This window comes from Ursus arctos, unplaced genomic scaffold, assembly GCF_023065955.2.
Source record: "Ursus arctos isolate Adak ecotype North America unplaced genomic scaffold, UrsArc2.0 scaffold_18, whole genome shotgun sequence".
Classification (NCBI taxonomy): domain Eukaryota; kingdom Metazoa; phylum Chordata; class Mammalia; order Carnivora; family Ursidae; genus Ursus; species Ursus arctos.
Genome location: NW_026622852.1, coordinates 59822541 through 59845630, shown reverse-complemented (window position 1 = coordinate 59845630; position 23090 = coordinate 59822541). Strand labels below are relative to the sequence as shown.

Sequence of the window (23090 nt, the reverse complement as noted above, 5' to 3'; positions counted from 1 at the left end):
CTGACCTCTTTCTTCTTTCCCCTTGTCACCCACCTCACTCCCAGGGTGTCCTCCCCTTCTGACCCCCAGCTGGGCAGTCAGTGGTGTGTGTGTGTGTGTGTGTGTGTGTGTGTGCACACACACGCACAGGTGCACATGCCTCTACCTGCCTGGGGATGCCCAAGGTCATGTCCCCATATGGGACGGGGTGGGGAGCTATCCCCAAGGATCTGAGGGGCTCTCACCCCCAACATGAACCTCATGGGAGGGCTGGGGCTGGCCTAGGACTGGAGAGCAGCCCTGCTCCTTGGACTCTGCACCCCTCGTTTGTCCTGGGCCAGTCCCTGCCTCTCTGGACCCCAGGTTCCCAACTGTCCCTGAGGGTTGGACATGGAAATGCTTGCACGTGGCCGCTCCCCCGGAGTAGGTGGAGGACAGGTGCACCAGGCACACAGACCTCCCCACTGAGAGGGTCAGGTGTACACAGGGGACCTGCACACAGCACGTGTATCATGACCGAGCCCTGCGGCGGACGTGCACGAGACCCATGGCTCCACACCTGACCGGTCCCCCATGTTACTTCACCACTGTCAAGTGCTCTGTGGCCCCAAAGTCCGCTGAGACCTGGAACCATGCCCACCCCAGCCAGCAAGCTTCAGGGTGCAAGCCTCAGGTGGTTGGACATCTGGGGATGCAGAGGTCACTGAATACCCCCCCACCCAGCTGGCTTGGAAGGCAGACTCCCTCCTAGGGTCCAGCTAAGTGCATGGCTGGGCCAGGGGACCTGGAGGCAGCAATGGAGGCCTACTCAGGGCAGGGAGAAGATCGGTCTGCCCCTTCCCCTTCCCCTCTCCTCATTCTCCCTCATCTTCCTGGCAGGACCATGGACAGAGGTCCAGCCTGCCCCTGGCTGCAGCCCTGGCTAGAGTCAGAGGGGTGGAAGGAGGCCAGGGAGGAGGGGTCCACCACCAGGATGCCCGAGTGTGAGGGTGTTGTTACTGTAATGAGGGACCCTGTGGGGATTCAGGGATTTCAGCCCTTTTTAGACATGAGCAGGGGCCCCAGTACTGAGCCCCTGCTCCATCCTGGCCCCCCACGAGGCCCCACATCCTCCCGAGCCCAGTCCTTGTTGGCAGCCAGTCCTCCCTCCAGCCCCAGGAAATCCAGCTGCTCAGGGGCTGCAAAATCATTACAAGCTGGAGCCCGAGCAGCCCTATGGGGCCTCGTTCCGGGTCCTGGAGCGCCACAGTGAGGAGAGGTGAGGCCGGGCAAGAGCGGGGAGAGGGCAGAGTGGACTCTCCCTGGGGGCCACAGACTCTGTTGTGTGCTGGCTCCTAGGGCACCCAGATCCCAGCTCAGGGTTCCTATTCCTGGCCAGAGAAAGAAGTCCCATCTGTCCTCTGCTGGAGAAGGTGAATTCCTGGGCCGGGTGGCCCTCAGGTGCCTGAAGACATGGAGGCCCCTGCAGGTCCCCTGGAGAGAAGGGTGACGGGCACCCCTGTTCGGGAGAACAGTGAGCCACACCCATCCCAGGCCGCAGGTGCACCCATCACCTAGCATGCTCATCCTCAGACTCACCCCCGGGAACTCTGGCTTGGTTTTTCAGTTGTATTTTCAGGAGTGTTCAGCACAGCGGTGGTGGAGAGAGCAGGGAACAGAACAACGCTAATGCCCAAGGAGATGGATGGCATCCAGGGTCCCGTTGTACAGGCTGGAGAGAATGCTGTGGAGCAGTAAGGCGGGTGCAGGGTCTCTACGTGCCAAGAGGCAGACCCTGGGGTCATCTTCTGTAAGACTAGTGGGCCCACTGTCTGCATCCAGGAGCTGGCACTGCCCATTCTGAAACCAGCTCTGACAGGTGGCCTTTGCCTGTGGCTGCAGAGAGCAGAGCGAACGAGAAGCCTCACGGCCTCGGGTTCCCTCCCAGCCTGTGGCAGAGCTATGGACCCTTGGATGCAGTGAGTAGCTCCGCTTGGCCAGGCACAGCAGGGGGGCCTCCCGCTGGCATCTGCTGCCCAGCCCTGCCATTCCCTGGCCCAAATCCCAGCTCCACCATTACAAACCAAGTGGCCTGGGCAAGGCTCTTCATGTGGGTCCTCGATTACCCTGGGGACCTCAGAGAGAGGACCCTCCCCGGGCGTCCACACGGTGGCTGTGCACAGTCTATGAGGCAGAACAGATATAAAGCTGGATGGGGCCCTCGCCCATTTGGCGAGGGAAGAGGCTCATGGGTCACCCAAGAGGCTCTGCGGCCACAGTACTTAGTAGCCCACTGATGTATACCCGACTACGTGGGAGACAAGAACAGAGCTCCTGGTGTGCGACCACAGGACAGGTGCAGCTGAGCAGGGGTGGGGAGCAGAGGGCTGGGGAAGGTGCGTGGAGATGCCCCCTCCGGGCGGGCAGGTGTGAGCTGCCTTCTTGGAGGGACTGAGATGCCACTTTGCTTCCTCCAGTGTGGGGTCCTGGTCATCCCGTGCTGCGTGTTCTCAGAGGGCGGGAACACTCCTGGGAGTCCCCATAAGCTGGGCCACATCCTCAGCTTCCTGAGCTCAGCTCTGCCCAGGGACCCTGCCTGGGACCAGGGCACCATGGATGCTGAGCTCTGGGGTGTGACAGAGTTGGGTGACTCTCCCCCTGGTCCCCAGGAGCTGTTCAAGAAGGGGGTGCCCTACCACTGCCTGGGCTGCATCTGGTCCTAGCAGGAGAAGAAGGGCGAGGAGCGCCTGGCTCCCACTGTCTGTGCCATTGTCACCCAGTGCAAGGCGTGGCCGGCTGCAACGAGGACCAGAGTGTGGCAGTCGGGCACAGGGCCAGGGTGTGCAGCACGGCATCCAGGTGGCCGAGGTAGCCATGGGTGGGCCAGGGAGTCCCTTTCCAGAGTGTAGGAAACTCCTCTTTCTCTCGGTTAGGTCTCCAGCACTGTAGTTGCTCCCTCAGGCTGGGACTTAGCTTCCACCCAGCTGTTGGGTAAATGGGGAGTGGGTGGGCTTCCTTCCCCACACCAGCCCCCGCTCCCCAGGAAGCCCGGCCCCTGTTGCTCCTTGGTTCTGCACTGCACCCTGGACTGCCGGGGACTGCAGGGAATGCTCACAGCCCACAGAGCCTTCAGCCCACGTGGCCAGACCCGGGATGGAGGCAGGTCTGTGTGCACCTTGGGACACCTCACTCTGCCCCTAGGACAGAAGATGCTGATCACAGAGAACGCTGTAGGGTCCCTCATGGATGCCTCCTTAGCAAGAGCTTACCCGGAGGTGCGGCAGGCTGCAGCAGGCCACGCGCCACCTGCCCAGGGGAGCAGTAGCTAGTTAGCTTGTGAGAAGCCCCGGGGGCTAACGAACCCACGCCGGCCCTTCCAGACCCTACCCCAGGAGTTCCCACGGGAAGGAGGAAGCCAAGCGTCGCTGGCCGTGGCCCCAGCTGCCCCTCCCCTGTCAGCGAGAGGCCGTCCTGAGTGGGGAAGGCGGCGCCGCCTGCAGGGGATCTTCCTGGGGGGGGCTGGCGGGAGCTGCGGCTCAACCGAGGCGCCCAGAGAGCCTGACGCCCTTCTGCAGGGAACGAAGAGGCAGCGCCAACTCCGGGGACGCGCACCGGGTGCGGGACAGGAACTTGGGAAGACACTACCGAGTGCTAACGTGCCTGGCGCTGTTCTTCGCGCTCTGCATGGCTTGGCTCCCGCAGTCCTGCCATCCACGGGACGTAGGTCACGGGGATCTCCGTGTTGCAAGGTCCCACTCTTCCGGAGGAGGACCCAGGGCTGCCGCCCGCCCCGGACCGAGCTGCAGGCGCGGGCAGGAGAGTGGGAAGTCCTGCCTGCGCGGCCGGGCTGTGTCTGGGGAGCCCCCATCCCCCCACCCCGGGGAGCCCCCATCCCCCCACCCCCCACCCTGGTTGCTACCCGCTAGTTCCGGCGCCAGCAAGACCAGGAGGGTCCGGTAGAGGGCGCTGCGGCGCTGGACGCGGGCGGCGCGGTTTGACCCTCGCAGGCCGCCGTACGGGCTATAAAAGGCGCGGCGCGCGGTTGTGCGTCCTTTCCCGGCGGTGGCGGCGGAGCAGCGGCTGTCGGAGCGGGTCTTTCCCGGGAGCGGCCGGGCCGGCGGCGCTCAGGAGGCGGCCAGGTAGCGGGGGTTTGGTGGGCGGGTCCCGGCCTTCCAGAAGTCCGCGCAAGGAAGCCGCCGCCGCCGCCGCTCGTGTGTGGCTGTCCTTTTGTTTTGAGAGGGTGGCTGACCGCCCGGCCACGTCCGCGTGCGGCGGTGCCGGCGCCCCTGCCTGGCCTGCGGGCGGTCTGTAGCGGGCCCCAGCGGCTGGCCCTGCGGGCGGCACCGCCGCGCCCTAACCGCGGTAGTGCGCGCTCAAGCCGGCCTGGGTCTCCGGGGTTGGGGGCGGCGAACAGGCCCGGTGTCGCCCAGGAACACGCAGGCCTGGTGGCGGGGTCTCCGGGGAGCAAATGCAGCGGAACAGCGTGCGTGCACATTCAGGCTTCTTTTCTTCTCTAGGGAGTTTGCCTGCTGGAAACCGCGCGCCTGGGAGGGCGTCCTGGGGTCTCGGGTGAGTTGACATGTTGGCGCTGGAATGAGTTCACCCCGAAGTGCGACTGTTGTGCAGATTCAGCCCCTTCTGTGCAGTCTGCTAAGTCGTGGGTGGTTGACATTCATCCACACTGCCCCCAGAGGCGTTGCAGGTGTGGCTGCTTCTGTGTCACATTTGTGTCATTCGGTGGCAGAAAGAAGAGAGGCTTATCTACGCCCAGTGTTCCCGCTGGTGAACGTCTGGATGATTAATAGTCTGACACCTGACCAAGCGCTTTCGGCCATGCCTGTGTTTACTGGCAGCCTGAGGCCACCGTGGGAAAGCCCTCCGACTGTCTCCTAGTTCTTGGGTAGTCTCAGATGGGGACGTGGTCGCAGGTAGTGGGCCACTCAGATCTCAGGTAGGCTGGCTTGCTGAACGTCTGAGTGCTACTTAACCTGTCACGGTGGAGGAAACAAACGATGGCACCCAAACTTTCCCCTTTGGGGTGAAGTAAACATCGCCTAACAGCCCAGCAGAACTCAGATTATGTGGTTTAAAGTGTGAGAAAGTCTTCGTGGGTGGTTATTCTGCGTCTTGAAACAAGTCTGATGCACTGCGCAGCCAGCCGGACCCCGCTGCAGTGAAGTCGCAGGGTTCAAGCAGTGCAGACACCGTGGCCCAGGGTGGCTGGCCAGCCTAGCTTTCTCCTGCTTGCGAGGATTTTCTGGAATTCCAGAGCGTTGTGTCCTGGGTCACCTTCCCTACTTGTTCTGTGGATTTCTGGTCTACTGGTGAGGAGCTCTCTGGGAGAGAGGGTCCAGAAGTCCCTAAGGAAGGCCATCCTGGCCATTCTGCCGTTGCCCAGGTGTATCAGACACTAAGCTTCTGCCAGGTGCCAGCGCGGGCTGTCCATCCAGGTCCTTTGGGCTACCTGTTGGGGCTCTGAAAGAGGACAGCAGGGAAAGTAAAGGATCCCTTTTCCCTAGCGGCCTTCGCTAGTTTTAAATTATAGCGGTAGATAGAATAAAAGATGCTACTCAGTAGATTAGTCCTGCTACCTGCCTGACCGGCGGGTTGGGTTTTTCAGAATCCTGCAGAAGTAGAGAAGGTTTGCTGGTACCTGGTTCGGTTAACAGTAATGGTGACAGCCGACCTTTATAATGCTATGATTTGGGGCTAAGCATTTTTGTTACTTAATACAGGAAGGAAGAAGACGGCTGGCCTGTGGCCGGGCCAGAAAAACTCCCCGCCACCATCCAGAACGAGGTAAGAGGGGACACGAGGCTGGCCTCCAGACAGGGTGGCAGGGGATGGCTGCCCTGCAGGTGCCAGACCAGCTGGCACCCCAGATCCAGCTGCTCTGCTGCACCTGGGACGTCGGGGCAAAGAGGAAGTGGCTATTTCTACGCTCAGTGCTCAGAACAGTGAGCACTAAGAATGGTTTGTAGCCGGACATGCCTTACAGCTGCTGTGGGGGTGGTTGGTTCTGCGTCCGCTTGGCAGGCACACATGCCTTCCGGCTCTCGCTGGGAACCCCGAGCATGGCGCCAAATGCTCTGGTTTTCTGATTCGTCTGTAAAATGAGACTCGTTATGAGGATTGAGTGAGCCACGCACGCAGTATGAGCAGGTGGCCAGCTTTTGGCACAATGGGATTGACCAGGAGAAGGTCTCCTTCCTGGAAATGGTCATTCTGTAGGTCTGTCTGTGGAGGGCTTTCTGGAAGTCCTTGCCGAGTGCGTCGTGCATCCCTGGTTGAGAGCGGCTGTGAGTGGCCTGGGGTTTGCCGTCGCTTCCTGTGCGGGCTTTCGGGCCTTGTGCCCACAGACACCCCTGCTTTAAGGACCCTTGAGACAAGTGGCACAGGAGGCACTGGTCGGGAGGGGGAAGGACGCCAGAGGGCTGCACCTGGCTTTGTCCTGCCCAGGAGACAGGTCGGTTGGTGTTGGAGCCCTGTAAACCCGGGCAGTGATGAGGGGGGTGGCCTTGGTAACCCCACTGGGGTGACTGGTGTGACTGGCGCTGTCCCGCCTTCTTGCAGGTGGAGAGCTGAACACTGGTACAGGCAGCCAAGACCCGGGCTGGCTGCTCAGGGTAAGAGACTCACCGAGTTCAAGTTTAAAAAAAAAAAAAATTCTGCGTTTTTTTTGTAAAACATTTGTGCAGCGTTGGCGTGTTGAAAAGGAGTCGTGTGCTCAGCTTGGGAAGTTTGCACTGGGAGGTGGAGCCGCTGGGTCAGGGCAGCAGGAACTGTCGAGTGTCGGTAGGCAGTAGATACTGTTCCGGACTCCAGAAAATCCAGGCAGGCCGAGGCGGAGGGGTCGAGAGAAGCGGGGCCTGTGTCTTCACTTCAGTGCAGCGGTTGTTGGCGGAGGCCCCACCCGTGGCCGCTGTGGCCTGGGCTCTGTGCTCAGGGAAGGGGCGCACCCCATCTTGGAGGCGCCAGGCCAGTATGGGCAGCCCTGCATGTGTGCCTTGTGTGGCAGGCTCTTCCCCCAGCACCGTGTGTCCTGATTCTTTTTTTTTTCTTTTAAGACTTCATTTATTTATTCGACAGAGACAGCCAGCGAGAGAGGGAACACAAGCAGGGGGGTGGGAGAGGAAGAAGCAGGCTCCCAGCGGAGGAGCCCGATGCGGGGCTTGATCCAGCACTCTGGGATCACGCCCTGAGCCGAAGGCAGACGCTTAACGATTGAGCCACCCAGGCGCCCCCTGTGTCCTGATTCTTAATCCTCCCGCCATTGTGTTTTAACTGCCCAGAGCCGGCAATTCATTATTTCTTACGATTTTATTTTAGAGCATGAGTGGTGGGGTGGGGGGGGAGCAGAGAGAGAATCTGAAGCAGATTCCACACTCAGCGTGGAGCCCAACATGGGGCTTGATCCCACGACCCTGAGATTGTGGCCTGAGCTGAAGTCTAGAGCCGGACGCTCAACTGATGGAGTCACCCCGGCACCCCAGTTCTAAACTGCTTTCGTGCTGTGTTTGGGTTATTCACCCCCACCCCCACAAAGGAGAAAATCTAGATGGGGAAGAAAGTTACTTGGATGTAGGGAGGATGAGTTTTAGGGATACTAAAAATACGAGTATTACAGTTGAAGTTTTGGAATACGTTTTTCAATAAAAGTGTTTCTCTGTTGGCAAAACTTGGAGAATAAATTGGTCTTGAATAAACGGTCGCAACTTGGCTTTTCTTTAACGGTGATTAGCTAAGGCCCACGTGCACTGCTGGGTCTGGGGCTGCCACCTGCTGACTTGGCCGCGTGACGTTCAGGGAAGCGTGTGAGCAGAGGTGTGCGGCTCAAGTCCCCACGTGGCGTTTCCCAGGCCTTGGAACCACTTTGAGAAGCCTGCAAAAATCCAGCCTCTGCCCCCAAGCACGTGAGCAGTATCTCCAGCCCACCGGGCCCGGGACGCTGCCCTTCCCCCAGCTCCCTGAGCCTCCTGGCTTCTGGGATCTAGAAGTAGTAAATCCCGTGACTACTTGTGCAGGGACGTTTTGAAACCTTGCCTTTTGTCAAAATGACACTGGGGCTTCCAGTCCCCAGGATGGAAGCACAGGGACCCATCCGCTGACCCCTCGATGGGGCAGGTCACAGCCTGCAGTTCAGTGCACCAGCCTGGGCTCAGCAGTGGGGCCCCCACGGGGAAAGGGTGTCCGGCTGCTGCAGCTTCCCTTTAGGGAGGGGCAGGGAGAACTCTGGACTCTCCTGGACGATGGCTTCTCCATCTAGCGGCTCATCTGGTGAAGTCCCGCGCGACTGGACCGCAGGGGAGGCTCTGCAGCTTGTTACCAGGACCCTGCATCTCCAGCGGTACCTTCCTTAGGAACCCTACCACAGTCCAGCAGCACAGAACATGTCAGCATCCCGCATCTTATCACCACCCCTCCTGCCCCCCCAGAATGTGGCTCTAGGAGAGACCTGCCTGTGACACCCGCTGAGGCCTCTCCAGCAGACTGGGACCCAGAGGGCCACGCTGCATCCCATCCAGCCTGGGCAAGGGCAGCCCCCACCTCTGAGCTCATGTGGCCAATGGCGGGTCTGGGAGGCAGGACCAGGGGTCCAGCGGGGTGTGAGGGAACCCAGGGGCACTCAGAGAAAAGCTGTTTATTTACATCACACGTTCTTCAAAATAACAAAGCCAACCCTTGGGGTCAGGCTCCAGGGGCTCCTTCCCGGCCCCCGGCCCCTTCCAGCCGGTCCTGTCCAGCTATGTGGCCCCGTCTGGGTTGCTGGCATCAGGGGCTGGGGGCAGGACCCCTTCCCTGGCCTGTGCTCCGGCTCCTGCACTCCTGTCCCGCGCTGGGCGGCAGGGTGGAGGGGGGGTGCCGGGGGCGCTGGCCGTCACGAGTACTTGGTGTTGGAGATCTCCTTCCAGAGCAGGGTCTTGAGGTGGCTCAGCACCAGTGCGTGGTGCGCCTCCACCTGGCTGGCCAGCCCGCTGAGCGTGGTGCAGGTGCGCAGCTGCCTGCCCAGCTCCTCGCGCAGCTCGATGGGCGCGCCGGGCAGCAGGTAGTCCCGCAGCAGCTCGCACACCTTGGCCAGGTTGGGCTGGATGAGGTCGCCCTTGCACTGCCTCATGAGCTTGTCGCAGGGCGCCCTGCAGTCCCGGCCGTAGGTGCAGTCGGCGCTGTGCTCGCAGTGGCGGCCCTGCAGGAAGCGGCGCACCGCGGCCTCGGGCGCCACCTGCTGCAGGTCGGCCATCTTGAAGTCGTACTTGGCCGTGTAGCCCACGTTGGCCAGCGTGGTCTCGCACATGTAGAAGGTCCCGTAGGCGCCGTGGAAGAGCTCCTCCACGAACTCCAGCAGGCCGATGGCGATCTTGGCCCTCCAGGGCCACGCGGGCCCCAGCCACTGCTGGAGGGCTGTGTGCAGGGCCGGGGGCAGCAGCGGGCGCAGGAGGGGCGGGAGAGCGGCCCCGTGCCAGGAACCGTGTGGGACCCCCTCGGTGACATAGAGGTCCCCGCAGGAGCCCAGCAGCCGGGATGCGTGCTCCTCCTGCAGGGACAGCAGCAGCAGGAACTCGTTCCGCTGGAGCAGGGCCCACACCGACTTGGCCTCGGCCAGGGACACCCTGCTGTCCTTGTTGAAGTCGGCCATGAGCAGGACCTGCCCGACCAGCGCGGGCAGGGAGGGCAGGTCTCCCAGGTTTGCCTGACATGTGAGACCCAAACAGAGGGAGACCGAGTCATTTCAGGGCCAGCGAGCCTGACCTGCTGGTGGGTTTCTACGTTGACAGGATGCCCACCTTGACCTACTAGGCTCAGACCCCTGGGTGTGTGCGGGGTGGGCTGCACACGGGACCCCGACACATCTGCCAGCTTGGGAGAGCCCAGCCTCCAAGCACACAGATGGAGGGGATGACCAGGGCTATGCGAAGCCCCCTCGCTGACCACAGGCGCACTGTCCTTTCTCCAGGAGCTGCTCCTGGGGCTTCGTGTCCCTGCGTCTCCACGGGTGCTTGGGGAGCTGGGGAGTGGGCACCTATGTCTGCTCCCACCTCACTTCCTATGTGCAGGGTTCTCTTCCCCCAGATGCTCCGGGCGGGTCGGGGTGGAAGGGGTCCTCTGCACCTAGTAGGTTCTCCCCTGAGGGAGGGTCTGCCTGGAGCTGAGGTCCAGCCAGATGCCTGGCCAGGGGCTGTGGCTCCCACCCGCCTGCCTCCTGACCTGAACTCCACATGGCCCCCAGGAGCCAACTGACCTTGAGAAAGCTGAGGGTCATCTCTCGGAACTCCTTAATTGATGTGCCCCGAGTGGGCTTGTCGAACAGCACCAGCTCCTGGCGGGGGGCCAGGTCCGACCTGGCCTTGGGGTCCAGGCCCTCCTCGATGCCGCATTTAATGGTCACCTCCTTGCCCTGCCACAGCCCGCTGTACACCTGGATGGGGCCACAGGGGTCCTCAAGCAGACGTCCCCTCCTGCTGCAACTTGCGTCCAAGCCCCGGGACCCCAGGTGAAGGGCCCCAGGGCTGACCCCAGCCAGACCCTGCTGGGCTTACCTGCTGGCCCGGGACGGAGGACAGGCACGTCCTCCACTCCACCTTGTGCAGGTTGCACAGGTCCTGGCAGAGGGAGCCGGAGATGATGCCCTTGCGGTACTGGTCACACTGGGGACAGGAGGAAGGCACCAGGAAGTGGCCCGAAGAGGCGGGGCCCCTCCTCCCACCACCCACATGTTGCAGGTTGAGGCCCCATCCCATCTGCCATTTGCCCCCTGGTTCTTAAGCCCCTCCGCTTGTCTCGGAGGGGCCCTCAGACCACTGCAGCTGGGAACCAGCAACCTCTGGCCATCCCTGACCCCACGGGCAAGATCCTTTGCTTACCACGGCCTGAAAGCTGCCAGCCCCTCACAGCGTTAACAGTGAACCCCGCCACCCATCCCACCTCCTGTGACGTGCACGAGTCTGAGTCTCCCTGGCATGGGCTCTCCCCTGTGCCTGGGACGCGATGGGGCCCTACCCCTGCCCCTGCCCCGAGGGGGGGGGCGGCCAGGCCACCTCATCAGCCAGATGCCCCGGGAGCCACTGGCAGCAAGAATCAGGCTGGGTTCCAGAGCAGCGGCCGCCCCCCGACCCCTTCCCCTGCAGCCCCCTGAAGCCTGCGGGTCTGGGCTGACCCAAGGTGGGGAAGCCGGAGGTGATGGCATCAGGCCCTTCCCCCTGGGCAGGGAGGTGCCGCCATCCGGAGCTCTGGAGCGCATGGGGTGCGTTCCTGGAAGTGCATCACCGTTGCCATGGAGCCCGGGCCCTTGCTGGAGCCAGGCTGGGAGGAAGGAGAGGGAAGTGAGTGTGCGGAATGTGGAGAGCAGGGCGCCACCCAAGTGTGGGGAGGACGGAGGGCAGGGCCATGGCCAGAACCAGAGGCCCCGTGAAGGAGGCATCTGTGTGTGGCGGCATGAAAGCCATGGCCGCTCATCAAGATGGTAAAGAAAACGTAAGGAAAATGATTCCACCACTTGCAAGGAGTCCTTGCACCACGAAGGGTCAGCTCTGAGCCCCAGAGGCCCCCCTGAACCGCAGGGCCTTCAAGGGCCCGGCCAGGGACAGCCTTCTGCCCAGCACCACCCCTCCCGACCAGTGCCAGGGAAGGAGCCACTGGTCACACTGCCCCTCGGACTGGGAGGGGCTCCCCCAGGGGCTGAGGGGGGCAGTGTGCCCCAGGGTCTCAGGGCGCCTCCAGCCCATCAGGCTCAGGGCAAACTGCCCTACCTCCCAGCCTGTTTCCCACCTGCAGGGGGGCTGAGTACCCGCCAAACACCCAGAGGCCGTGAAAACCTGACCCGTGACCCCTGATCACACCCTTGGACACGCTGTGGAACTGCCACGAGGCAGGCTGGTCCCCTCTGGAAAGGAGGGGGCGTCCCCACAGCCCAGGGGACACCCTAGGGAGACACCCCTGGGCACACAGTTTCCTCGGGCTCAGGAACACCTGCTGACCCTCCCGGCGGCTGCTCCCTGCTACCGCCAGGCCAGAGCCCCCTCCCCCCCCCCCGCCCGCTGCCCTCACTCCAGCGGTGCGTCCCTCCCACCCCCACAGCTCACTACAGCCCTCACCTGCCGCTCAGGGCCCGTGGCCGCGGCTCCGCCGTCCTGGCCCTCCCCAGCCCCACCCTCGCCCTGACCTGTCCGACAGCAGAGCCTCTCCCCAGCCCCCCACCCCATGTCTGCTCTTGTGTGTCCCCTGACCCCCTGGACTGTGAGGGCAGAGCCATGTGTCCGGTGCCCAGCTCAGGCCTGGCCCCTGGAGGCCAGCAGCGAGCCTTTCTGAAGCGTGCCAAGAACAGGCGGGAGACGGGAAGGCCTTCCCCCACGCGTGGGCACTTCGTCCTCCGTGCCCGGGGCCGGCCTGGCCCTTTGGAGAGGTACTTAGCCAATAGTCAGGGGGACGAGACGCCACCCAGCCTCTTGCAAATCCTGTCACGGTTCTCCCACCTCGGGACTTCCCCAAATTTGGCCCCTGTGGGACCTTGGCCAGAGCAGGCCTGCCTGCACCCTTCCATGGCCAGTGTCAGTCCCACACAGCCCCCAGGAGAGGGGGCCCTCTTCATCTTACAGCGGGGGGAGCAGCTCCAGGCCCGTCCAGCGGCATCAGAACCCTGGCCGTCAGCTCACTGGGGGCTCCAAACTTCCTGGGAAGGCCAGGCAGGGCGCAGGCCGGGGTCAGGGGAGTCCAGGGCTTGCCAGGGCCCCTGCAGCTGGTGAGGTCGGTCCCTCCAGCCCGAGTCTCGGGTGTCCGCTAAGTGTGCACCCGTGAGCCCACGTGCCTTGCTGTGTATAGGCACACGTGGGCTCATGACGCCGCTCCCTCACACGCACACCCCCGGACACGCACACGCTCCTGAGTGGCCCACACGTGTAAATGTGTGTACGCACGTGTCACACTCACTCTGAGGCCACAGGCTGCCGCTGAGCACGGCCCCCCACCCCCTGCCCCCCACAAGGACCCTACCTGCTGCCTCCTTTGGTGAACCCTGACCCCAGGAGGGGCACTCAAGGCCACCAGCGTCTGTCCATCCCCGTCTCCCTGCTGAAAGTCCTCCCCGAAAACGTTTCTGAACATCCCAGGCCCTCTCCCCGCCCCCACCCCGCACCTGCAGCGGCCTCCCCCTCCCCGTCCCTCCTGTCCTCTCTGCCACACCCAGCGCCGTGGGCCGTGGCCAAGTCCACCGTGCCTGCACTCTGAGGATCCAGGGCCAGCGCTAAGTGGCCCATGGCAAGGGCCAGCACCGCGCAGGGAGAAGTCCGCCCACAAGGCGGGCCCAGGGCGACACTTACGATAACCGCCTGGCAGACGTGTCCGCGGCAGAGCTCCGCGTAGGACGAGTAGCGCACGTACACCAACCAGCTGCCCACGAAGACGCCCAGCCAGACCAAGAAGACGTACTTGACCCTGAGGCCTGGGAGCCGGCCCTGCGGGGAGAGAGGCCTGTGAGGAAGCACCACATTCGGGGTGCGCGTGCCCCCTTCACCGGCCCCAGCCTTCCCGGCCAACCCGTCCCTGCGGCCAGCACCCTGCCCTGCTCCACTTCCGAAGCTGCCCCGCACGGAGGGCCGTTCCTGGGTCTCCCTCCCCGGCCCCCTCCACCCTCCGTGCTCCCGAACTTTGACGTCTCACGGGCAGGCAAGAATCAACTTCAAAATGCAGGGGCACACGGCAGGCGACTCGATTTTGATGAAAAAAGATATTTTTTACAAGTTTCTCTCTGGCCTTGCTCTCATTCCATAATGACCTTTAACCTCTGCACAAGTTCAGGCTGGAAAAATCACCCCCCCACCCCGGGCACACTGTCCTCTGGCTGGTGGGCCGTTGCGGCTGAAGCAGGCCCAGCACGGGGGACGGGGCGTGGGGGCTGCAGGTGCAGGGGGCAGGCCTCAGCGCCCCGGGAGCCTTGAAGAGACAGCACCTCGGACACCGCGTGCGGGCGGCATTGTCCCCGGAGCCAAAGAGGGACACAGCCCAAGGGTCCGTGACGGGTGAATAGCTACATAAAACAGGGTCCATCCACACCGTGGAAAATCGTTCACTCTAAGAGGAAGGAATCCCGAGCCCAGTGTGGGAAGATGACCACGTCTGTGGACGGAGGGACGGTGCGCTGACGCCCCCGGACTCCGCACTGAAAAGCGGTGAAGGCGGTAAATCTTGTGTGTATTCCCCACAAGAAAGACTAAGGCAGCCAGCCCGTGGCCCTGTGGCCAGAGGCACTGCCTCGGTGTGTGCGGTGGGCTGGGAACAGCGTCTCCGGGGCTCGGCCTCTCCGCCAGCTTCCCCCTCTGATAAGCGGAATCCGGGGCAAGGGGCCCAGATCCCAAACCTGGGTTCCAGGGGCGCCACCTCCCTTCCCCACCCCCTGCCCTGGCAGATCACAGGCCGCCCGGACTGCTGTCCAGGATGGCCAGCTGAGGGGACGGAGTTACCAGTGTTCCGGTCAGGGGGACCGGACCCCAGAGAAAAGGGCTGGGACCCAGGGGTCAGAGAGTAGGAGGGCCCAGAGCTTCAGGCCCCCCCCCCCAAAGAAGTGCTACATGCCCCCCCAACCACTCCTTGGCCCCTGGGCAGTGGCTCCAGTCCTGTTAGCCCTGGGGCCTGCTCAGCCAGAAGCTGGGGCTGGGTCCAGTGCAGACGGGGCAGGGGCCTCTGGGCCCAGCGCGGGCAGCTGCGGGCATCTTTGTGGTTCTTCCAGGAGAGGCAGGGGCCTCACCTTCCACGACCTGGACACCCGTTCACACAGCTGGCCCTCCCGGGAGGGGCTGCAGCAGGAGGAGCCCTGCGAGCTCCGGGGACGGGGGGATGGGGGGACGGGCTCCGAGCCACAGCGGCTACTGGTGAGCAGCGAGGACCAGGGTACGCGGGGCAGAGCAAGAGGGCCGGGCCTCAGGCCCACATGTCCTGTACACAGCTGCTTCCGTCAGGTTTGTTCAGAAAGAAAAACAGGAAAGCAGAGAAATAGTGGGTGGAGGGGCTGGGGGGCGGCGGGGGGGATGTTTTGGCAGGACAAGGTCCGAAGACTTCCGGCTGGCAGAGAACAATGCTAAGGTGGGGGTGAGTGCGGCCTTGCAGGGGCTTTGGGCTCTGAGAGGGCCCTGAGGCTGGCACTGGGGGTCAGGGGCTGGCAGCCAGGAGGAGGGCAGGCTGGAGCAGCCCTGGACCTGGGGCTGACCCTGGGGTGGACCTAGGCTCACAGAGGGACTGCGGGGCCCACCAGGACACGAGCCACACCCCAGCCAGACCCCCCCCCCGCCCCCCAGGCTCTCCCAGGACACTATCCCCACCTGACCAGCTGTGACTGACCCAACTCTTGACCTTAGATGGGTACTTGCTCTAGAAGCAGACCCTGACCCCCTGGGTCCTATCGCTCACCAGGGAGTCAGCCCCCAGGACAGGGCGGGTCTTACTCTTCAGTGGGTCCCATGCAGCTGCTCCCCAGCCCCACCTGGCCCTGGTTCCAGGTGGAGCCACTGCCTCGGGGGTCAGTAACAGCCACGTACCCACGGGCCGGCACCCCAAATGCACGATGGCACCAAGCTTACCTCCAGCCCAGGAGGGAAACTGAGGCTCTGAATGTGACCTGACAATAGCAGGTGGGCGCGGCTGGCTCAAACTCCTGGGAACCAGCCTGTCCTGGGTCCCAGGTCAAGCTCTGGGCCTCCCCGCAGCAACCTGGTCAAGGCCCCTCCCTCAGCGGAGCGGAAGGCAGTGTACACCCCACTTCCTGGCCTGGGGGTGGGCCCTCAGACCCCTCACCTCCCACCTGACTTCGGGCTGGGCCAAGACCAGGAGGCCCCCTGAGGCCCCAGGTGGGCAGGGAGGGTGTCCCCCCCACACACAAAATGCGAATGTTTCCTGGCTCTGAGGTTACCCCCCCACCCCAGGGGAGCTGAGGAAAGCCAGGCCCTGGGGCCAAGGGCACGACCCCGGCCGGGACCCTCTTGCCCTGGCCCTAGGACAGCCTGCGAAGACCAGGGAGATGTGGGCTGCTCAGAACAGGTCTGGCCGGAGACCATCTCCGTCACGCGGTGGGCCTGGCTCAGACCACGCAAAGCAGGAGGGACCGGCTTCGCAGGGGGCTTCCCAAGGCAGCCTGGGCTTCCCCAGCGGACAGCGGCCCCAGGCAGGGACGGTGATTTGTCCAAGGTCATGGGGGGGCCAGGCATACCCCTAAGCTGGGGCTGGCTGGGAGATGACCCGGGGGGAGGTTCTGTCCTTCTGAGAGCGTTTCCATGTGTCCCAAGTTTTCCATAACAGAAAAACAAACCTTACCTCTTTTAAGTGAGGAAAGAGACACGGACCTGGCGTGGTTTCTGGGCCTCCCGGAAAGGGGGGGTGGTCCAGCCCGTGGGGGAGGGGCTGCTACCCCGCAGCATCCGCCGGCCCCTCCGCCCGCCCCATCAACGCCCCCTCCCCAGCCCCTCCCAGCCCCGCAGCCTGCCAAGGCCACGCAGCGCAGCGCGCAGGAACCCCGCGTCCCGCAGCCCGCCCCCAGGCTGGCCTCCGCGGCCGGCACCGAGGCCGGGCGGGCGGGCGCCTACCTGCAGGCCCTTGGAGAAGGGGCAGAAGAGCACCAGGTGCGCCAGGCGCCGCAGCCGCCGCATGGTGGGCCCCCGGCATGCGCGGGCCCAGCTCGGCTCGGCCTCAGCCCCGCGGGCCGGCCCGCAACGGCCGCCCTCTGCCGCCGCCTCCCCGCGCGCCCGCGCCCGCGCCCGCGCCCGCGTCCACGACCACGTCCACGTCCACGGGAGGGCGCACTCGGCCGGCCGGCCCGGGCGGGGGCGCGGGCGCGGGAGAGGGGCGGGGGCGGGGGCGGGGGAGGGGAAGGGAGGGGAGGGGAGGGGAGGGGCGCGAGAGGAGGAGGGGAGGGACGCGGGAGAGGGGAGGGGCGGGGGCGCAGGCGAGAGGAGGGGCGCCGGGAGAGGGCCTGGGGCGGGCGAGGAGGAGGAGAGGGACCCGGGAGAGGGGAGGGGTGGGGGCGTCGGCTAGGGGAGGCGGAGGAAGAGGGGAGAGATGAGGGAGAGGGGCCCGGGCGGGGACGCGGGGCAGGGGAGGGGCGCCGGGGAGGAGAGGGGCGCGGGAGAGGGGCAGGGGCCGGGACGCCCGGGAGGAGGAGGGGAGGGGCGGAGGGGGCGCGCGGGGTGGGGGCGGTCCGGGGAGGGGGGCGCACGCGGCCCCGCCCCCGCCCCGCCCCTCGCGCCCCCGCCCGCACCCCCGGGCTTGGGCAGCGGGGTCTTCACCGCGGGCGGTCGCGGACTCCCGGGGCGGGGACGAGCCGGCCGCCTGCCGAGCCCCAAGGTGGGGCAGGGTCGGGCGCGTGGGGGCGCGGAGGGGCAAGGCCCGGAGTGGGGGTTCCCGCGCCAGGCACCCGCGGGACGCAGTGTGAGCGTGTGCGGCTTTCTTCCATTTGTTCAGGGAACGAGGGAACGCACTTTCTGACCGCGCGGTTGCGCCGGCGTGGACCTGCAGCCCTCCCCGCACCACCTCCGGGCCCTGGCTCTCCGAGCCTCCGCAGCCCACCCTGACCGTCCCCACGCGTCCCAGAAAGCGAGTGCAGCAGGGACAGCCTTGGGGTCTGGCCTGTCACCGGCAGAAGCCAAAATCCAGTGCCCTGGTCCCTGCGGAGCTGCGCCCCGGGCCCGGGCCCGGTCAGCGTTCGCCGGCGGACGTGGGGTGGCCAGGGGCGCAGCTGCCTTGAACTTTCGCACGGGCTTTGTGCGAAGCTGGGTTTCCCCGTCCCGCGCGCGGACAAGCGCGGTGGAGGCTTGCTGACACTAGAGCTGCGGGCTCCCGCCCGGTCCGGGCGCGGCTGTGTCCGAGTGGGGCGCGTGCGTGGGCGTCTGTGTGGGCGGCATCTGCATTTCCCTACCTACTGAAGGTCTTGACCCACCTATAGATCTTCGCCGAAACGTACAGTTAATCTTTTTTTTTTTTTTCCTTTTCCCATTTTCTTTTTTCTGTAGTGTTTGTTTCCTTGTTACTCGGTTCGGGGAGCTCCTCCCGACTTTCAGACACCACTCCATTAGCAAACAGGGCGTCTGCAGAGGTCTGTGGCTTGTCTTTCCAAGAGCAAGTTCCTAATATTGAAGTCCAGGTGACCCATTTTTTCTTTAACAGTCGGTGCGCTTCTTGTCTCTCATACGTAAGAAATCTGCCGAACCCAGCAGCGCAGACATCTTCTGTGTTTATTCCTGGGGTTTTTGGTACAGCAATGTCTCTCCTTACCCTCGGTCTCAGTTCCCGCCCTGGCCACGGTCCGGAAGCAGGTGGCCCCCCTTCGGACGAATGCTCAGGCCCACACCTGCCTCCCCCTGCGCCCCTCACCTTCCTCCCGCCACGTGGGCATCTCATGCTCTCTCCACGTCCAACAAGGGTGAGCACGGGGCAACGTGACATTTGGAGAGCGAGACCACGGCCACGTTCACAGCGTTCGGTTACGTTCTAGTTTATTATTCGTTACATTGTTGCTCCCTTCCGGGGCCTAGTTTGTAAACTGAGTGTAATCCCAGGTACGTACCTATGGGGGAGAACGCCGTCTGTTGAGGGATCTATGGGGGAGAACGCCGTCTGTTGAGGGATCGGCACTCTCGGTGGTTTCAGGGGCCAGTCGGGGTCCTGGAGCGCATCCCCCATGGATGGGGGGGGCTACCGTATTCGGTAGGTCGATGATTCAGTTTGAAGCTAACTCTTGTATGTGGGGCAGGATATAGGGCAAGGTGGTATTTTGGATTTTGGTTTTGTGTTTTGGGGTGTTTCTTTGTTGGGTTTTTTGCACACGGGCGTCTGGTTGTTCAGCGGATTTGTTGCAAGGCGAACCCCTGTGTGATCTGTGGAGCTGCGTGGGACTCCGCCCCGTGAGCAGCTCTCCCCCAGCACCTGGAGCTGCGTTTTCAGCAAGTTCCCAGCAGGGCTGCAGGCACCACGGTGACATCTCAGCCATCCTGGGACCCACAGCTCGGCCCTCCCGCCAGGGTCCCAGCCAGGGGCTGGGGGGCTTCAGCTCAGCCCTAGCGGGTCTCCCCGTGTCCGCTGTTCAGGTCACTCCTCTGTAGCAGACTTTCCCTGTGTCCTTCACCACGTGGCTTCTGTCACCTGACGGGACCTTGGCTGACACGGGTCAGGTGCAGAAAAGGGCACAGCATCTTTATAAAACTTATGGAGACCCGCTACATGCCTGCACTGTGGACCAAGTGAGTCACCCTCAGGCACTCAGTGTCCTCAACCAGATGGTCATCACCCTTGAACTTAGGGCCGTGACGGCCACACGGGAGAGTCCAGGTAGCTGGACCAGAATGAAGTTTATGTCCCGTAGGCCCCCTTTTGGAACACCCAGGCCGGCCAAAGGGTGCCCTTAGAGGAAAACAGGCTCCTGCTCAGGACGATCAGGATAGAATCCTGAATATCCAAAGAGGATCTAGATGGCCCCACCCCCACCCTTTCATGCTGGAGGTGGTTCAACCGAGGGGCACCTCCCTGGGGGCAGGGAGAGGGCACAGAGGTGGAGCCAGAAATCTTCATCAGGGAACTTTGGGGAAGGCCGTTCCCAGGCTCAGCAACAGCAGGCACTGGTTGGCAGGTCATGTGGAGGGCCCCTGACCGTCAAGCACCCGCCACCATGGGTGTCCTTTGGGACACAAGGAGCACCGCTGTCCGATTACAGGAGAGACCAGAAACATGTGCCCCGGGCAGTGTCAGGGGCCACGAGGGTGTGGCCAGGCAGCTGCGTGGCTTGGAAAAGCAGCCCAGTGGCGAGGGACGAGGCATACTGCACAGCCCCGAGACAGGGTTGAAGTGGAACGGGGTCAGTTTGCCAGGAGCTGTGGCTCACTGCCTGGGACTGTGAGACAGACGACCCCCCTGGGCAGGAGTCCCGCCTGGTGTGCACTGGCCACACCTGCACCAGGGGTACGAAGTCCGGTATGTCTCACCTCACCTGTGACGCGGGGTGTGACCGGGCTTGGGGCCCTGGGATCCTGGGGGCGACGGTGGCCGACAGGCCTGTGCAGCTGCCCGGGTGGTTAGGGAGCGGGCACCCGCGGCCCTGAACGTCCACGAGCGACCCAGAGTCAGCCGGCAGCTGTCACTTATGCCAACAGTGTGGCCCGCAGAAGGGGTGTCTCTAATCTGTGTTGTTGCAAGCGGCAAACTGTCCTGGTTTCCTAGGGCTGCTGCAACGGGACATCACAGGCTGAATGGCCGAAGACAAAAGGAACTGATTCTGCCCCAGTTCTGGAGAGCAGAAGTCTGCAGGCAAGGTGTCAGCCGGGTCACCCTCTGTCCCCGGGCTCCAAGGGACAGTCCCTGCCTCTCCCAGATGCTGGTGTTGCAGGCCATCCTTGCTGTTCCGTGGGTTGTGGCTGTGTCCCCGCAGTCTCTGCTTACACTGTCATAGGCTGGCTGTCCCGCTGTGTGTCCCCTCTCTTTGTGTCCTCACATGGCCTTCAAAGAGCCTATTTCCAAAGAAGCCACATTCTGAGCTTTCAGGCGGATATAAATCTGGGAGGGTGGGGACACCCTCCCACTCACTACGCAGACCAAACAACCCAAGAGTTAATGAAATATAGGGACCCCAAAATAAAAGTGGCTTCACCAGGAGAAACGTGTATTTATCTTTCATGTAGCACTCTAGTGTCAGCATGCAAGGGCGAGGAGCACAGCTGTCCAGGAACTTAAACTCCTTCTGCCCTTTGTGTGTGGCTGTCCTCAAGACATGGTTTCTGTCTTGGGGTCGAAAATGGCTGCCCCAGCTCCAGCCATCACCTCCATGCCCCAGCAAGGAGGAAGAGCCAAGAAGTGAAGAGCGTGCCTCTCCCTTTAAGGACCTGGAAATATGCACCATTTCTGTCCCAGTCCCTGCAAGCTTAGTCACATGACCACCCTTGCTGCAGAAAAGCCTGAAAATGTACTCTTCCTCTGGACAGCCACATGTCCCACTAAAACTCCAAGGTGTTGGGACCCAGTAGTCTTGGGCACAAGTCACAGGAAAAATGGAGAAATGAAGACTTAGGCCCCTGGACACCTCGCCCTTCCAGTATAGCCCATCCCACTGCCCCGGGACTGAGGTCAGGGGTCACGTTGTCCCCTTCAGACAAGCGTTCTGGGAGGGGTGGAGAATGGGGAGCCCAGCACATCCTGGGGACCCCATTAGGCCTGGGAAGGTGATGTCTGCATGGAGACCTAGAGGATGAGGGATGGAGGCAGGGGTGTGGGCAGGGAGGAATGGGATTCCAGGCACAGGAACAGAATGTGCAGGGCCCCAGAGGCAACAGACTGGACTGGATATGAAACTGTATGCATTCTAGCAGGGTGTGCAGTGGGAGGTCTCAGGTGGGCAGCAGGGTCCTGAGGGGCCTCCGTGGGGAGACTGGACCCGGGACTTCAGCCTAGAGGGCCCAAGATCATGTGGACAGCTGCACAGACCAGTGGCCAGTGGCTCAGAGGGCTCAGTCTGGCTGGGAAATGGAGGCTGGAGCAAAGGGGTTTGTCTGAGGACTGCTGGGGGCCCAGGGCCACCTCCCTAGCAGGGCTGGGCGTTCCAGGCATACAGGGAAGAAGGGCCACTATTTCAGTGTTGGGGGGCTTCTGGAGAGGAGAGGGAGCTTGGAAGCTCTCAGGGCCCCAGGGCCAGCCCTCCGGGTCAGGGGGATGGTGTGCCGGGGATTGGGGGGAAGGACAGGCTGGATACTGTCAGGAACTCAGGACTACCTCCCCAGGCTCGGGGCCATCTCTGTCTGCTCGGGGACGGCCAGGGGCAAGAGTTGTGGGGCCCCCAGACAGCAGTCCCAGCCTGTTCCTCACTGTGTCCGCTCCGCTCATAAGGGCACCAGCTGGGATGCAGGGCCCATCCAGGGAATCCAGGGTGATCTCACCTCGAGATCCTTGATCCTCTCTGCAAAGGTCACGCTCACGGGTTCCAGGGGGACATAATTACGGTGTGGGGCATCGTTCAACCCACTACGATGACAAAAGCGAATTTAAAGCAGTGTGTGTAGAATGATAGAGTTTTTGTTAACGACCGTGTGTTGTTAACGTGGGCACGCGCTGGAATAGACGTGCACGGGTCTCTGTTTCGGAAGAGGCTCGTTAGCTGTGGTTACTCGGGGGAAGCAGAGGGCTCCTGTCCAGTTTGTAATAATGTATACCTGTGTTTCAGTATTTTTAGGTGATCAAGACTGGCCTGTATACTTCAGAAGCGGGCATGAGGAAGGGAGGAAGGGCCCGCCCCTGGCTCTGCTGAGAGTCTGGCAGCGCAGCGAGGGGCGGGCAGGGCAGCGCGGGGGCTCGGGTCCAGCTCTGTCGCGCGGCAGGCGCGCCTTCTGGACCTCATGCTGGCAGTGAGGGCGTTCGGTGACCGGTGACGGAGCAGAAAACCATGTGACTGAGGCAGACTGGCCGAGAATAAGCATGACCGTGACTATTTCCACAGTGATGACTTTGGTGTCGCGTGGGGATAGTTTGGCAAACTTCCCTGTGATTCTGTGGGAATTTTTTAGGGGCGCGTGTGTGGAAACCCTCCTGCCTGTGTAAACCCTGTCGTCATTTTTAGCTGATTGCACCTGTTCTTACTTTTTGTTACCGTGGGCTGAATCCTGTCCCCAGATTCACATGTCGAAGCCCTAATGGCCCCCATGTGATGCTGTTAGGAGGGGGTACTTGGGGGGTGATGGGGTTAGTGCCCTTGTGAGCAGAGACCAGAGTTCTCCCCCTCCCTCTGTCTGTCTGTCTGTCTCCCCAGCTGTCCCCATGTGCGAGGGCACCGCGCGAAGGTGGCCGACTGCAGGCCAGGAGCGTTCTCCCCGGGGGCCACCCTGATCCCACGTCCTGCCTCCAGAGCCCTGAGAAATAAGAGCCTGAGGTCTGAGCCCGAGGCCGCGTTGCTCTGTGAGGCCCAGCATCGGCCAGCTGTGTGCGTGCCTCTCTCAGTAGGGCCCGAGTCCTCAGTCCCCTTCTCGGGGCCCCGCTGTTCTGAGTGAAGTTGTAAATGTGTTTTCACCTTGATGATATGTAAAAGAAATTGTCCAGCCGTCGTAACAAAAATAAGCTTCCCTCTGGCCTCAGACAGACTAGTTTTCCCCAGCATCTTGGACTTCTTGCGGGGCATTGTGCGGGGC

At 63.0% G+C, this 23090-nt stretch overlaps 1 protein-coding gene and 2 non-coding genes across 3 annotated transcripts; 2 read left to right on the top strand and 1 right to left on the bottom strand.

Moving 5' to 3' along the window:
* The first annotated feature begins 4638 nt into the window (after positions 1-4638).
* On the top strand, positions 4639-4772 carry LOC113248663 (small nucleolar RNA SNORA17). Its single transcript, XR_003313585.1, has one exon. It is a non-coding gene; the product is annotated as a small nucleolar RNA SNORA17 (small nucleolar RNA).
* A 1041-nt stretch (positions 4773-5813) lies between these two features.
* LOC113248662 (small nucleolar RNA SNORA43) lies at positions 5814-5949 on the top strand. The gene has a single exon (XR_003313584.1). It is a non-coding gene; the product is annotated as a small nucleolar RNA SNORA43 (small nucleolar RNA).
* Positions 5950-6540: 591 nt separating this feature from the next.
* DIPK1B (divergent protein kinase domain 1B) lies at positions 6541-16661 on the bottom strand. The gene is made up of 5 exons (XM_026490236.4): positions 16521-16661; positions 13269-13403; positions 10494-10601; positions 10196-10372; positions 6541-9646 (listed from the first exon to the last, which is right to left on the bottom strand). Exons 1-5 carry the CDS (start codon positions 16581-16583, stop codon positions 8837-8839), a joined length of 1293 nt encoding a protein of 430 aa, XP_026346021.1. The 5' UTR covers positions 16584-16661; the 3' UTR covers positions 6541-8836.
* Positions 16662-23090: the final 6429 nt, after the last annotated feature.